This window comes from Rhyacophila brunnea, unplaced genomic scaffold, assembly GCF_057557595.1.
Source record: "Rhyacophila brunnea isolate RB1 unplaced genomic scaffold, BYU_Rbru_1.0 scaffold_15, whole genome shotgun sequence".
NCBI lineage: Eukaryota > Metazoa > Arthropoda > Insecta > Trichoptera > Rhyacophilidae > Rhyacophila > Rhyacophila brunnea.
The window spans coordinates 36,788,486-36,804,949 of record NW_028232806.1 but is presented as its reverse complement, the minus strand read 5'-3'; the positions used below and the strand labels follow the sequence as shown (position 1 = coordinate 36,804,949).

Here is a 16,464-nt window from a genome sequence, read left to right as displayed (position 1 = left end):
CTTGTGAATTATTCATTGAATAAAAAGAGTAGTATATTAAATTAATAGCAAAATGTAAATAACGTTTAAAAAAGAAATATTTATAATGATCCGTGACTTTGTTTTAGATACAAAAAACCGATAGACAAGACATTATAACGCAATTTGGTAGGCATTTCATGTAATAACTACTATCACGTAATGTGTGTTTGTCTTGTTTAGCTGGTCGATCCGCCACGCCGGGCCCCCCTAAGCCTGGGTCTCCAGGCTAGAGCTCTGTCAACCTCCCTCCTTGTGAAGGCCATGATCCAGATGGCATTTTCGCGTCTGGCATTATTGTAATGAATGTGCAGTCAAATTTACTCGTCACTCGCTATTCTTTCTACGCTGAACCTCTGGGACTGCCCGTTGATGGGATCCGACCGAGCGGAGCTATTTGCCAGGGTCTGTCCACACATGGGCCCGATTGGCCACGCCGACTTTATATCACCAAGGCCAACTTTGAGGCATTTGAAAAAATTGCTGCGTCATAATAATATGGAGGACGGAATCATTCCGATCCCTCCTTAGATTCATCACTTTCAACTCCTGACTCTTCTGTTTCGGCGAGTTTCAGTACACGGGTACAGAGGACACTATAATGATAAATCACGGCAGAGCAAGTCAATATTATTTTTATTTTCTAAAACTGTTTCTTTAAACACTGAAGTGCACGGTTGCTACATCAGTCCCGTGCAGCATCAATATTGTTTCGAAATCTCAATCTCCTTACGGAAGTGATTTTTTTGTATTTCAGTCTCGATTGTGGGTGTGTGTGTGTTTTGGCTTGCTATAATCGATAAGAAAAAATATCCTACGTTACGAAACATCAATATTAAAATAATGTATACAAAACTCACCTCTCCAATCTGCAGGGAAAAAACTTCAACGGTCCAGCCGATTTTCTCCTGTCCTTCGGCACACCAGGAATCTCCAATAGGTTTAATGTGTTCCCCTGGCCAGCAGGGGGTTTCACCTTGTATGTAGCATCGAGCAATGCAGGTGCCGATCGACTCCGATCCGGTAGTCTTTTAGGCGGTTCCAACATTTCCCTAACCACTGCACAGAATTTACACTTGCTAGCTTCTGCATAATAAGCTTGGGTTATTTCATAAGCGTAGTTCTCTAAGAAACACTGATGGCATCCTACTATAGGGAAATTTATCTCTTGGTCCGTGGATTCTTCACTTTGTTGCTTTCCAGCTAGAAACTCTTTTGATCTTTGAATCCTTAATTCCTTTTCTTTTTCTTTCTGTTTCGTTTTCGCTTTTGCTTCTTCTTCTAGTTTTAATTGTCGTTTGTATTCTTCCAAGCACTCGGCTTGGTCGTTATAATATTCTACTACCCTTATTCTATGAACTTTTGTTTTTGGCTTCGGATCGCTAACTTTTTCTTTTTCTGCTACTTTGTGATGGTCAATTTTTTTAGTTTCTTGTTTCGGTTCTTTTGGCTCTTTTGGAACTTTCGGTTCTTTCGGTTCTTTCGGCTCTTTTGGATCTTTCGGCTCTTTTGACTCTTTCGACCCTTTAGACTCTTTCGGTTCTTTCACTTTTTTAGTGTTTTCGATTACAACGTTATTATTGATTATATGAATGTCAGTCTTTTCTATTATAGTTGTGTATTTTTCGGGTTCAACTATTATTTCGATGATTTCATTCACTGCATTACTATTAAAATGTTCACTCAAATTATCGACTATTGTGCTAGCTAGTTTTGGAAAATTTACATCTAAATCACTAGTGTTTTTTGTATTCTCTAAAATTGTCTCTGGTTCAATAGATTTGGAATCAGTTTGACTAATTATTGATTGATTGTTCGTATTTAAATTTGAATCGTCTTCAATTGTATGGCTAACACTGGACGATTTCTCTACCTCACTTGCACTTGCACCGACATTGTTATTAATAATTGTGTCCTCGATTCTAATCGAAAGGGAATCATCTTCTAAGCATGTATCATAACCATCAGTCATGTCATGATCTATAAACATAAGACTATTACCATAAAACGCATTTCTAAAAGATCTATCACCGATTTCTTCATTTGGGTCTAACACTATATCATTTGGGGTCACTATCCTAGAATCACAGTCCTTCCAACTCTCGTCACTTTTAACACTATCAGGATTCATAACTTTCTCCGACTCTTTCGATGACTCTTCAATGTCTCCTTCTTTCCAGTATTTATCAAAACTAATTCTCTCCAAACCTGTTGGTGTAACGGCAAAAACCATTTCATCAGACGTGGACAGATCTCGACTTTGATCCTTTGATAAACTTTTTCTCCTGACAATGTCTGCCGGACTCTTATCACTAAAGGAAGTATTATTTTTTGAACTATTGTTAATATTTTTAGTCTCAGAGCATAGTTTAGAAAGGTGATCATGATCGTCTTCTGTGATTGTCATGTCTTCATCGTTTCCATCCAAAGAATCATCAGACCGTCTAAGTTCAGATAGTTTTATATCATCACCATTATATTTCATATTGTCACTAATTAAATCTCTGACATTGTAGAATTCATTTCCTGCACTGTCTTTGGATATTCTTTCAAATCTATTTTTCTCCCCGTTGATTAAATTGTTTGATTTATGGTTGCTTTTACCGTTTTTTAATCCATTTACTACTGCTGGGTCATTATTCATCTCTTCGAAGCTAAAGTCTTCAAGATTCGACATGTCATCTTCTCTAAGTGAAGGATCTTCTGGTTCCAAGCAGATCTGGACCACTTCCAGACATTCTTGGTACTCTTGGAGGCATTCATGATAGGAGTCGAAGCCAGTGTGATCGTCAGATGCACCTGAGTTTACGCATTCCTGTAATTTAAAGTGTTTTTATGTACATTACATTATACATTATTAATATTGTTTGTTAATACAAGTAATAAAGATGTATTTTTAAATAAATAGAGACATTTATGTATCTAACAACAAGAATACAGGTAACCCCATATCTATTTGTAAATATGGAAAAAATGGAGGTTCTTTCGGTTTATCAAGGCAAAGCATGTATCATGAGTTGCTGCTAAAAGTTGGTAAGTCGATGATTTAGATATTTAGAATAGTTATGAATATGTGTGCTAGAAAAAAATTCTACGTCATCCGATGTATAAAACATATACATAAAGCACAAAGAAATTAGCATTAGGTATACCTGATTTTATAGGGCATGTAAAATTTTCAAAATGCAGTTACTCCATAGCATAATTTCGAGGCTTACCAACTTTTGGCAGTAATCTAACGGTATGTACTTTGTAAGTAAATGGAAGTCGTTATTGAAAAAAAACAATGTAGGATTACTTATTTTGTGTAAAGATAAATTAGGAGGGAAACTCTAAATATATATATTTCAGATGTAGATGATAATATTATATAATAAAAACAAACGATTATTTTCATTAAAGACATATATTTCAACATTCATTTACATTCAACATGTATCAACAATATAACATTTTTTCCTTAATCCATAGCATAAGCACATTTCAGCAGAAATTGAATGGACACAACAATGATTTCTTAATAGGTATTTTTTTTATTAAATGTGCAAATAAAAAATTCACTACAAATAAAAAAAAATATATCTATGACAAAAATATTATATTTTATTTAGTTTAATTGATATAGCTTATGTTGTCAAAACACAGATATCTCTGTATTTAATTTTGTTGAATAAATTAAAATAAATATTTAGGTTTGAGACTGTACTAGGTTGAGTACACAGAACAGATTAATAAATATAATTCAGATAGACTATAGGTAGGTACCTCAATACACTACATTTATAAGCTGGGTTTTGAATGTGTGAGTGTCCTACGAAAATGAAACATACATTATAGACGTGGAATAGTATGTGTAGCAACCTTCATATAGGTACACCAATATTAATTAATGAGGGTCAGTGCATAAACCAAGAGCAATAATTGTTAGAATGAAGGACAAGCTTAGAATGACGTATTCTTGACATGTGTTTAAGTTTAGCCCATATTATTCCACACTCGAGATCGGTTGCCTGTTACTCCACACCCGTTAGGTATTTCAGTTCACTTTAATTCTGTGTTATAGGTAAATCATTCTACAGTGGCACCATAGGCGTTTCGCATGTGTATTGAAAGTGTTTGCTGCAATGCCTGATTTAATGCTAACAAACAACACCACTACTACTGCAAGTCGCTTTTTTCGTACCCATGGTGCCACTGTAGAATGATTTACCTATAACTGGTTTTATTTTTATTCAAACTGTAGTAGGTAGGTACCTATAATAAATTCAGCAATAAAATAAGAGGTAGGAATACATAATGTAAATATATTTTTCAGTCATTTCAAACTTTAACTGTGACAATCTTATACATTAAGTTTCGTAATAATAATTTCTAAAAAATAGCAGGTGCACATTTTGGACATTGAGAGGGATTTTAAGAATTTTTCAAGCAGTGGTTCCCAAATAAAGTGTGCTATAAGCATCAAGTGCCCAGGATCTTAAAGGGACGGATTAACTGGACATGATATATTATTGTGTATTGTCATTTTATTGCTATATTGCAAACTGGACAGATAAAAAAAGAAATTTATTATCATTATCATTTTTAATCGGAGCAGAAACAATGTTTTATGAGAAATGTTTGTTAACCATTCGCCTAATCCAGTGGTCGGCAAACTCATTAGTCAACAGAGCCAAATACCAACAGTTCAACAATTGAGAATACTTTTGAAGGCCAAATTTCTTATTAAACTGAAATTATATACGTATGTAGGTACATTGTTTATTAACTTAATAAACTGTAGTTAAAGGTTTAAGTCTTATTTAAACTTATTTAAGGTACACTGAATAAAACTTGATATTATCATACTTAATAATGATCTTATTTATTGATAAAAATTAAATTGTAAGTAAGGTATCCATAAAATTAAATCATGATAATGAGAGGACTGACAAACACTCAACGTGAATAAATAGCCTTGCATCTCCTTGGAAAGTTTGGGTAAGTCAGGTTTGTATGTTGATATTTTTAATTTTAAGACTTATCAATAACATGAATTCTCAATTTACTCTTGATTTCCTCTCTTAAAAATCTTTTTACTAACCACAAAACATGCAATATTAACATTGTTGGAAGATTATATTCAGTAAATAAATACAGAACTTGATTTTTCTTGATTCTTCTAAAGTTCCTCAACTGCTTTCTTCCTTGCATCACCGACAGGATAAATGACGCGTGTTTAGTTGTAAAGAAGTGTCCCTCCAAATTTGACTTCTTGTTATGCGCCAATTTTTACCAACAAATTTAATAATACAGGTCGGTAGGCCACTTAAGTTTTGAATAAACGCGAAAGTTTCGGTCCATTCAACTTTAAATTCATGGTTTTCGTCATCCGTTTTTCTTTGCTTCTTTTTTGTAGCCATGTAAAATAGGGCAAAGGGTATTTGTGGCAGAGCCGCACTCATGGGGCCAAAGAGCCACATGTGTAGTTAAACACAATAGTAGTTAAATCATTATTTTTTTATATACCTATGCAGAGTTTCGAAATAATATACAAAAACATTAAACGATGCATTCAATTGTTTCATCGTGTTTTATTTCTCACTAAAATAGGTACCGACCTATCTGCATGAAGTATCCGATAGTCAGAAATTTGATGCGCATGAAAATAAATAAACTAAATATCTAACGTTTTTTCAACACATTTAAAGCTGTTGGAGGCATCAAAAAACGCTAGTAAAAACGCTACAAGCCAGATGCGTTTTTTGCAAGCTTTCGAAAGCCTATCGAAAAATGCTAGATCTGGCAAGAAAAATGCTAAATTGGCAACGCTGGACCTTAGACTGAATCAAACACATTTAAAAAAACACGGGATATTAACACAATGCTTACGGGCCGTTTTAATTAATTTTGTAATTAACGTGTTAATTTGCATTTGAAAAGTAATTAGCAAAAACACAATTTTGTGCAGCCCGTAAGCTATGGGTTAATAGTAGGTAACAAAAAAATTTGGAACCAGTGCTTTAGATTACAATCAACATTATAACGTCTATTAAACATATTTAACATCTAATTGTTATAGCTTTAAATTCTTATATTATTAAAAACAACATTCATTTAACATTGCAAAAGTTTATATTTAATTGACAGTGAATAATCTCTAGCGATATGTTTTTTCATAATATTTCATATAAGCTATAACCCTGATGTCCTAGCGTAACACTGACTTTATACTTCACACTATTAGCACAAGAAGAGGTAAGTTTAGTATTAGATTGTGTTTGAGTATGGCAAAATGTATTGAAGTAATGAGCATTTATTATTGTTGATACTGCAAATAGGTTATAAATAACAGATATTCTAACAATAAGTCCTATCTGACGTGTTTGTTGAAATTAATTAGTCGCTATAAAACATTGCACATATATTGCAATTGATTGTGTGCGCATAAAAAAATTGATGCTTCACAATTATGTAGGATGTATATACCTATAGATGTGTTAACAAGAGTTGAGGCCAAGCAATAATCACACAGACGCATTGTTTACAAAAAGGATGTGTCAAATTTTTAAATCGACATCAACGTATATGCACATTGTCCTCTTTTCGCTATAAACGCGTATAAGTAGGCGTAAGCAAGACAAACGGCTGTTTCTCGTAGACGTTGTACAATGCCCGTTGCCTCAGAAATGCACCAATACACACAATTTTTCGTATCTGTGTTCGCACCAACTCTGACTGAGAGACCATACATAATTATTCTTTATATGTCGATATTTTAAGTTGAATATTCGAGGGTATACTGACAGAAAGCATTAAGTCATTAAAACAAGTTCTGAGATAATCGCAAAAAGGACTTTAATTTTTTTTTCAAAGCGTTCTCCCACATAGATTTTTTTATGATTTAAAAACAATTTTTCTACATTATAAAGTCTAACCTTTATGGCAAACACAATATACGACATGTTACAAGTCCTGTATTTTGTATACGCAGAACGTATTAGGTCATTATCATGCTTTCTATCAGAATAAAAAAATAACAATATGATTTAATAATGTTTCTATTTTCTCACCATTATATCCTATGCCCCTGTGCGTTTTACAGGACGTAGACTGTAAAATTGTATACATTTTGGCATTTAAAACAGAAAAACAGCAAAAACTGAGTTAATGCGTTCTGTCATCCACCTACAAGAGGCACCTAGCGGCAAAACACGAAGCTTGCGATTTGAGACATTTTTTTTATAATTTACATTAATTCTAAGTCTAAAATAAATATAAACATTGGATTTTGAAATTTAGATTCTATTTGTACATGACTTCATGTCTGACATACCCGAGACGTAGGTTACACAAACGCGATTATAGAAGCTTTTTTCGTTTGTGTTGTTTTTTGTTTACGTCCGTTCAAATAATATCTCAGTAAAGAGGAACATGAACATTCTCGAAAAGGTGAAAGAACACGTTGATATAAAATTATGCTCCAAACTAAGTTGAATAATTTTTACTTTTTTTTGTCAATCCCTTCAAAAACGTAAAATCCGTGTTTTACTGTGTTTTCATTTTTTATTTACATCACAAATATGTGAATTTTTAACCTAAAGTTGTATGATAGAAGATCAGTATTCATTGACATAACAATGCAATGCTGGAAATTAACAAAAGTATTAACTCCGGAAACAATTGCAACCTCAGACTATTATGATATTTATTATTTGAAGTTATCAAACTATCTCAATGAGCCAAAAGCTTTCAATTAGGTGCACCAGTAAATCAGGTCGCCATACTCGTTTCCGAAGGCTGAATAGAAACAAAAAAATATTCCAGTGTATTTACGGGCCAATCAAAAATAGCGAAAATGGGAGGAGGAGCCCATGATAACATTTGACATATCATTCAATACTTTTTATACTGTGATGAGCGGTTGATTTATGATGGTATATCATTTTTATAGAACAGTTAAATTAATCAATATTGGCAGATTATATTGATTGATTGAATTGGCAAAGAGAATAGTCAAAGAAAATATGCCGGGGGTTCCGAATATAGCATGGAAAGAGTAAAGAGAACCAGAACCCACCTCCAAAGCCAGAGTTATTTTCCTTCTGAAGATGCCTGTTATGAAACAACTTTACTGTATATAATACTATAGCTTAGTTGTTGGAGCTTATAAATACATTTCATAGATGTCACCGGATACTTTAATTAAAATTAATTATAATATTTTTTTTTTACATACAACCTATTGCAGTATCAACGACAATTTGAAGAGTTTACTGATATTTAGAAATTAATTAGCGTGCATCATTTCAACATTAATATACCCACGTAAGTAGGTTAAATAGACGAAAATTCCTTTAATAATAGACAAAAATAGTTTTACATACATTTAGCATAAATAGACAGTCAAATTAAATATAAATATTTTTCACATTGAACAATTATTATAGATACAGAATTGGGTACAATAATAATCTAACAGTTTGTAAAAATTGGAGGGACATCTAGATTTTTTGAGAAGAATTGAATTTTAGAATTTTATAAATGAGTTTTTATTAACTCAAAACAAGCTCGCACACAGACAAATGTTATCAATAGAGTCAAAAAAATCAAAACCTAAATCAATTAGAATTTATAATTCATGTTTTACAGAAGGATTTTAAATTTGATTATGATATTTTTTTATTAATGATTTTTAATTTCAATTTGTGATATTTCTTCATTCTGCGTTTTTTATTCCATTACACCCACGGGGAATGGAATATATTACAATGGGATAATTGTTATGTTATTATAGGTAGCACAACCAGAGTTGAGGGGACCAGAATACTCACACAGACGTATTGTTTACAAACAGGATGTTTAAAATTTTTAAATCGACTTTTAAAAAAGGAGATTCTTTGTTTTGATTTAGGAAAAAAAATCGAACTTATCAAAAAAGGAACAGCCTGTAAAAGAATACTGTATTCTTCAAAAATACACCAATACATACAATCTTTCGTATCTGTGATCGCCTCAACTTTTGGTAACAGACCTATTATACCTTCGTTACTCTATGCAATTGCCAAGGTAACCAAGGTAATAAATAACAACTCAATATTTCTGTCGTTATATATTCTACTTGCAGTAGCTGCAATAGAATAAAGGTGCTGGATTGGGTTTCCGATCCAAGGATCCCTTCCATCCAAGCTTGTGTGCGTTTAATAATTCATATTATTCATAATTTGAGTAATCTAAATGATAAATGGATCCAGATACACAATGACATTAATATGGACGAAGCATCTGGAAAAATAAATGACTCTCACTTTTTTGTCGGGTCTGCCGAATGGCATAATCTGTTCTAACGCCATTACAATAAAGGTGATATTGCTATAAATTCCCGGTGCTATTTGTCGGGTCTGCCGAATGGTTCGGTTCGAAAAGGTTTGCTCAAATGAACATTGACAATAGAAACACTATTCTAACACCATTACAATAATGGTGATATTGTTATAAATTCCCGATGCGTGATATCGCAGCGAATTTACTTGCTAGCTACTGTATTGAGTGCATTGTCCATTTATAATGTCATTGCAGATACACAACTTCCATAATTTAAAGTCTACAGCTTTACTTACCATTGTAATATCATGGCTGCGGTACATATTATAAAATTTGTCCCCACTTCCATCCTTTACACTTCATACAGGATTATGAAATCGCAGCCATGACATCGATAATAGGATTTTATTATAGTATTTATATAGCTGCTTGTGTCTTATTTTTGAAAAGGTATTAAACGAGAGGTTTACAGCTAATCCTAGTGAGAATTAGTTTATATTGTTCAATCCGTATGTGGAGGTCAGTATGGTGAAATTAAAGACTATTAAATTATAATAATATACGCTTTGTTGAACTCAGTTTAGTTTAGATACATACTTACGGTATCTTAATTCTGAACTCCCAAACTACCGATACCTCATTATTATTTATTAACCATATTATTATAGGTGAAATCATTTAAATATTTTTTTATAATTATTAGGTATGATATTTTTATCACACAATTTCATTGCATTTAGTTTTTATCCTTTATTTTAAACATAATAAATATTACGTATCTATAACAATCAACATCCAAAAATATTACATTTATTATTCAATTTATTACATAATTATCATATTGCCATAAGAAATAAAATATTTAAAACATGTTACCTATGTGGAAACAACATATTAATATTTTTTATTTTACTAAAAGGAATAATTTTGCACAAAATATTCTGATAAATATTTATACAACTTATAAAAATACAGAACATTTTTCCTTGTATCTAACTCTCATTTTTAGGCCATCTTGGAAACATTCAATTAAAAGAAAGGTATTATACTTAATTTTTTTTATTAATCACCATTTTTTTAAGTAAAGTTTATCCCGACAACAGTATTATTTTGGAATGATTTTTATCACAAGTATAACATATTATGCTATTAGGGACATCTAGTAACAGAATTACGAAACATGAAATTATGTGCAATTTATGAAAATTTACCTTTAACCTTTTCTATGCCTCACGATTTTACTATGGCAGTATCTGACAGATTTTTAACGACACTCATTGACTGTAGAGGGAAGCTCTTACTACAATCGCTGTAATACCGATAATTTGTTGTTTAGTATTTTATAATTAAGTATTCGAATAGATGTCACGGGGTGTTTAATTTTTTAGATTATGCAAATCAATCGACAGTAGCTAGTAATTTGATTTTAAAGTCCAACGAGATTACTCGCGATATTTTATGTGCGGCCTGGCGATCATGGCCTCATAGAGCAAGGTAACTCGCTGAAGGCATAGGATCGGTTAAAATATTTTAATAAATCAATAACAACAATCATAATAATAAATGTTTTTTGCTTCATTTATAAATTTGAATTAAAAGGAATGTTATAAAATTAGCATTCATTGAATGGTTTCATTATTTTACAAAGTTTTCTTAGCTCGTATTCTTATTTGTCCGGTGGTTGTTTGTCCGGTACAAATCTTGCAATCGATTTTTAACTAACTTCCCGACTAGCTAGACATTTGAAACTTTTAGAATATATCAGAACACGATGCCAATGCATTTTTTAAATACTTTTAGCCATCTTTAAGTAGAATTGATTTCATTTTCAGTTAATTCTGTTTTGTATGAAAAGTTATTTCGACACCATTATTGGTTGCTAGGGGTCTGGGGTCCTAGCAACTAAATTATTAATATATACGTGCGTTATTATAGAAATAAATATGACATTTCAGTATTATTTCTATCGAGTACAAATTTTTTTGATCGTTTAAGCTAGTCAAGTCAAGTTTATATGATTCAACAGAAAATTTAAAAACGTTGTATATAAAAAGTTCTTTTTATCTTGTAATTATTTTGTAATCAATCGCCAGTTTATCTTCTATTGTAATATTTTGGAATGATTTTTATCACAAGCATAATATTATATTATGTTATTAGGGACATCTAGTAACAGAGTTACGAAACATGCAATTACGTGCAATTTCTAAAAATTTACCTTTAAAATATTTTAATTAATCAGTAAGTAGGTATATATTTAAAACAATAATCATAATAATAAATATTTTTTGTTTCATTTATAAATTTGAATTAACTGGAATATTATAAAATGAGCATTGAATTGTTTCATTATTTTTATCATTAAAAATATGAAGTTTGATAAATTCTCTTTAGAAGAGAATTTTAATTATTCTATTTAAATAATAATTTTATTATAATTTAAAAAAAAATCAGAAAGATGAGAAAGTAAAATAATATAATTTTTCATCCATAAATTATTAAATATTTTGTTGACAGCTGAATAATTTTAACTAAGTGATTTTTTGAATTAAGAATTTAAAAAACAAAATATGGCTATATTGTATGATAGATGTAAAAACAATAATATTGTAACTACTTGAGCATTGTCATTATTTAGATTTGTTTCGAACATAAGTTAAAATTAAGTCTACCAATTTTTCCAATCTAAACACATTGAAAAGCAGTGAGTGAATATTTTATTTTAGAATGTAATTGTATATTAAATTTAAGTGGTAAATTGGCAAAAGTTTAAAAGCAGCTCAAATAGAGTACATATTATTATATTAAAAATGTTCATAGACATGAATTCAAAATCATTCGAACAAAGGTTTTGATTCAAAGCGGTAGCTATAGCAAAGTGAGTGTAATCACCATGTGAACGACGAAAAAGATCAAGTTCAGTGAGATGATAGATCCTGTTCATCTTCCCATCTCCAAATCCACTATATTGTGGTCAGACTGCAGTGGTTCAATAAAGAATTGGACAGTGAATTGGAGAGTGAATCAGAACAATTCTGACAGTATAAAGCAGAATAATTGGTGGCTGCAATTACACCTCCATGCTTCTTCTTTCGAGAAGTGACCAAATGATATTATATTTTTATAATAATAGACATGTAGTTTTATATTATAAATTGTGGGTTAAATTTAATAAATTATATAATGGTAATTAAATTTAGGATAAATCTCTGAATGACTCTTTAAACTTTTCGATCATCACAAATCTCTTTGGCATGGGTATAAGTACGCGATCATCTTTTCTTCCATTGTGATTATATAGTTTCCTGATGTCGTTTTGAAACCTCAAAAGGAGTTTATACGTCTGCAAAAGGGCCTCATAATGCTGAAACAGAAATTATAACATTGATAATTAACGTTGATTAAAAGATTTGAAAAAATAATTTATTTAACTTTATTAATTTTATCCTAGGCATGCTTTGTTATTACAAAAATATATTAGGAGTCCATTTACAAAAACTGATAAGTCCACAAGTCAATATTACCGGCAAACATGCTTGGTTTTAATTTTAGTTTATTTTAAATAGTATTTGCCTATTTACAGATTAAAACAATCTGCCCATTTTCATTTTTTTACAATAAAGATTGTATGAAAAATATAATTAGACATCTGACATAATCAGTTTTCGTAAATCATTCAGTTTTTAAATATTTTTAGTATGATTATAGTGCATTTTTTAATATTGTGTAAAATTATTCATTAATTTTGCCGATACGTGTGACTTATTAGATTTTGTTGTTAGACATCTCATATGTTTTAATTTCGGATTTCATATTATGTTATTTTAGTTATGTATGGTAAGATGATAATTATTATTTATAAATACTATAATATTTGTACTTAAGAACTAGTGTATCTTAAGTCCAAAGAAAAAAACACTCAAAAGTCTATATAAATCAAATTATGACTTTATGCTTTTGAAAATTTTGGTATCGTTAGAAATAGGAATAGAATATGTTAATTTGGTACAGTTCAGTTATGAGGAATAACAGCGGAGAACACATTTTGAAAATACCCGATATATTGGATTATTTGTTAGTTTGGGTTAGTTTAGGTTAGGTTAGGTTAGGTTTGGTTAGGTTAACCTTACAAATAATCCAGTATATCAGGTATTTTCAAAATGTGTTTTCCACCGTATTCCTCATAACCGTATTGATTATTTTTTAACAACATATGTTACGAATATTTGTCAATTTCGGACATGAGATACACTAGCTCTTAATATTGAATATGTTAATTAATTTTAGATATGTACTAAAACAAAGGTTTTGAATGATGTAAGTATACACCTACTCTGTTTTAACTTTTGTTTCTTAGTAAGTAGGTACCATTTGTTAGTGTTCCAAAGTGTAATTTTAATTGCGATTTTAATTAAATCATTATGGTGCTGAGAAAGTAAGGTTTTAAACCAATTTAATACTAAATCGATTTTATTGAAATATCAATAATATTATTATGTTAAATAAAGGACAATGTGTCAATGCTTTAAGACGAATTCTCTACCCAACAGAGGCGGAAAAATACGAAGCTATACAATTTGAAATATTTCTTTGATAATTTACAATTTCCGACCTTGTACGATGCTAATAAGATCATACAGGCCTACACAGAATGGAGGTTTTAATTAAAAGATTTTTTTTTTACGAGAAATGGATGTTAGCCACTTGCTCAAACTATTAGGTCCATACTCTGACTCATACACAAATTCAAAAACAATATGTGTACTTGCCAGACCCAGGATTCGAACCTGGGACCCACGAGGCTATAGACCAACTCTTAAGCCGTGCTGCCATCTTGGATGCCAATTTACTATTTTTTTTTCCCGACCATGTCCGATCCTAATAGGATCATATGGGCCTCCACAGAGTAGAGGTTTGTATTAACAGATTTTGTTTTTTACGAGAAATGGATGTCAGCCACTTGCTCAACCTATTAGGTCCATACTCTGACTCATACACAAATTGAATAACAATATGCGTACTTGCCAGTCCTAGGATTCGAACCTGGGACCCACGACGCTATAGACCAACTCTTTAGCCGCGCGGCCATCGTGGATGCCAATTTACAGTATTAATAATTAATATGTATCTGAAAACATTAAAAAAGTAAAATGTTTTTTATTTTAAGTTATAATTAAAAAAATGTTACATTAATATACAGTTTAAATTGTGAATAATTCGCACCGTGAGTGTAAAACTAAGGCATCTGCAAATTTTTCAATTTCGAGATTAAATGCAAAACAACTGCAAAAGTTGTGAACTTGATAATGTAAAAGTGAAGTAACTGAAAGAACATGCAATATAATGTTGATATAAACCAAATATTATAGTGTTTTTTAGAAATTCTATGTCTCCTAACAAAACGAAGACTTCAAACCCTAATATATCCAAAATATGCCTTGGTTTTACACTCACGGTGCGAATTATCAAAAAAATGTCTCAAATTGCAAGCTTCATATGTTTCCGCTAGGTGTCTCTGGTAGGATGATGTTAAAATGACTTAATTCTTTTCTACAATGAGATATTATTGTATTATGGACCTATAAATAGTAATTATTATTTAAGGTGTAGACACATTTGGACAATGCGGCTGAATTTCGTTATTAAAAATAGGTAAATTAATATTATAATATGTATATATTATATTTAAAATAAACATTATTAAAATTCGGTAATTAATTAATAGATTATTACATCGGGAAATGAGTATATGAGAATTAAGGTACAACATGCATAATACCTAATTATGAAAACAAACATTCTACCTATTGTACACTAAAGGGAATAAATACATTTTTAACTAACTCAAAATAATACATGGAATCATTTACATAAGGCTTTTGTTGTTATCATTACTTCCATTGAAATTAAAAAATTAGGAAATAATTAGGAACATCTATGAAAGTTATTGGAAGGTACCTAAACATGTTATGTGGGTTTTCATGCAAAGTTAATGAATTTAATTAATTTGTGTTCTTCAATTTATTTATTCCCTTTTGGTTGGTATTTGAAATACTTGCAAATTTTCAAGTACCAGATGATTAGTCATCGTTAATAAATTAATTTCTAAACAGAAAAATCTACAGAAATGTTAAAAAAGTAATAAAACATTTTTAAACTTACTGTTTATTTGAAACAAAATCATCGCCTTGAGTGTACAATACGTCTGATGACATCATAGTTAACTTTCACTAAGTATTATAATATTATTTTAAATAATATTTTCGACTTAACACGTAGCACAAAGAAACCCCGAAATAAGGAACTACTGAAGCAAAAAATTGTTCCCAATTAGATTGAATCGGGTTCGTTTACAGTGACATCTATTTTTGAATTCGAAAACGATTTTTGTGTTTTGCAATATTTTTCAGAGATGGCAGTGTAGGGGAATGAAAAAATAAGGCCAGTAGAGGCAAAACAAAAATAAAATCATAATATTATTCGTTGAACCGAAAAAAACGTATAAAAACTTTCAACATTGTCTAATTATTGTAAGAGTATGTGTGTATTTTTCCTAGAATACACAGTGTTGTAAGTTTTAAATAATAATGTAAGTACATTCATAGTGCTACGAATATTTTTTCTATATTATAATGTGTACATAAAGTGTTTTTATCCATCCATTATTAATTAATAAATCAATCGAATATGCTCACAGTTATTTTCCAATTTATACGGTATATTTTTTGTTATAACTTAGTTTAGTAAGTGATAAAGACTTTTTGAAAACATAACTTTCCAAAACCGTATCCGGAAATTTGTACGTAAACAGTTCACCGCAGGACACTTGTTCGTGCGCCGCAGTACGTGAAACATGAGTCTGTGTAATATTTAATCGAATGACGAGTTCTTCGTTGAACATTTCACCGTGGAGTATATTTGTACGTAAGCTACAATATGTGGAGATGTCTTTACTAGGTTAGGTTAGGTTAGGTTAGGGTTAATCTAATTGGAACAGTACTATTTGCAAACTATCGCCGCATTTTGTAAGATACGTACAAATGTATTCCACGGTGATATGTTCAACGAAGAACTCATCATTAGATAAAATGTTATACGAACTCATGTTTCACGTACTGCGGCGCACGAATAATTGTCCCACGA

At 30.8% G+C, this 16,464-nt stretch overlaps 1 protein-coding gene across 1 annotated transcript in view; it reads right to left on the bottom strand.

Moving 5' to 3' along the window:
* The window catches only part of LOC147075289 (multiple PDZ domain protein-like), a 665,568-nt gene that overhangs the window by 305,039 nt on the left and 344,065 nt on the right, over positions 1–16,464 (bottom strand). Inside the window, exon 16 of the mRNA XM_085942916.1 lies at positions 879–2,833. Within this exon, the coding sequence (XP_085799042.1) occupies positions 879–2,833 (1,955 nt within the window). The remainder of the gene's footprint in view (positions 1–878; positions 2,834–16,464) is intronic.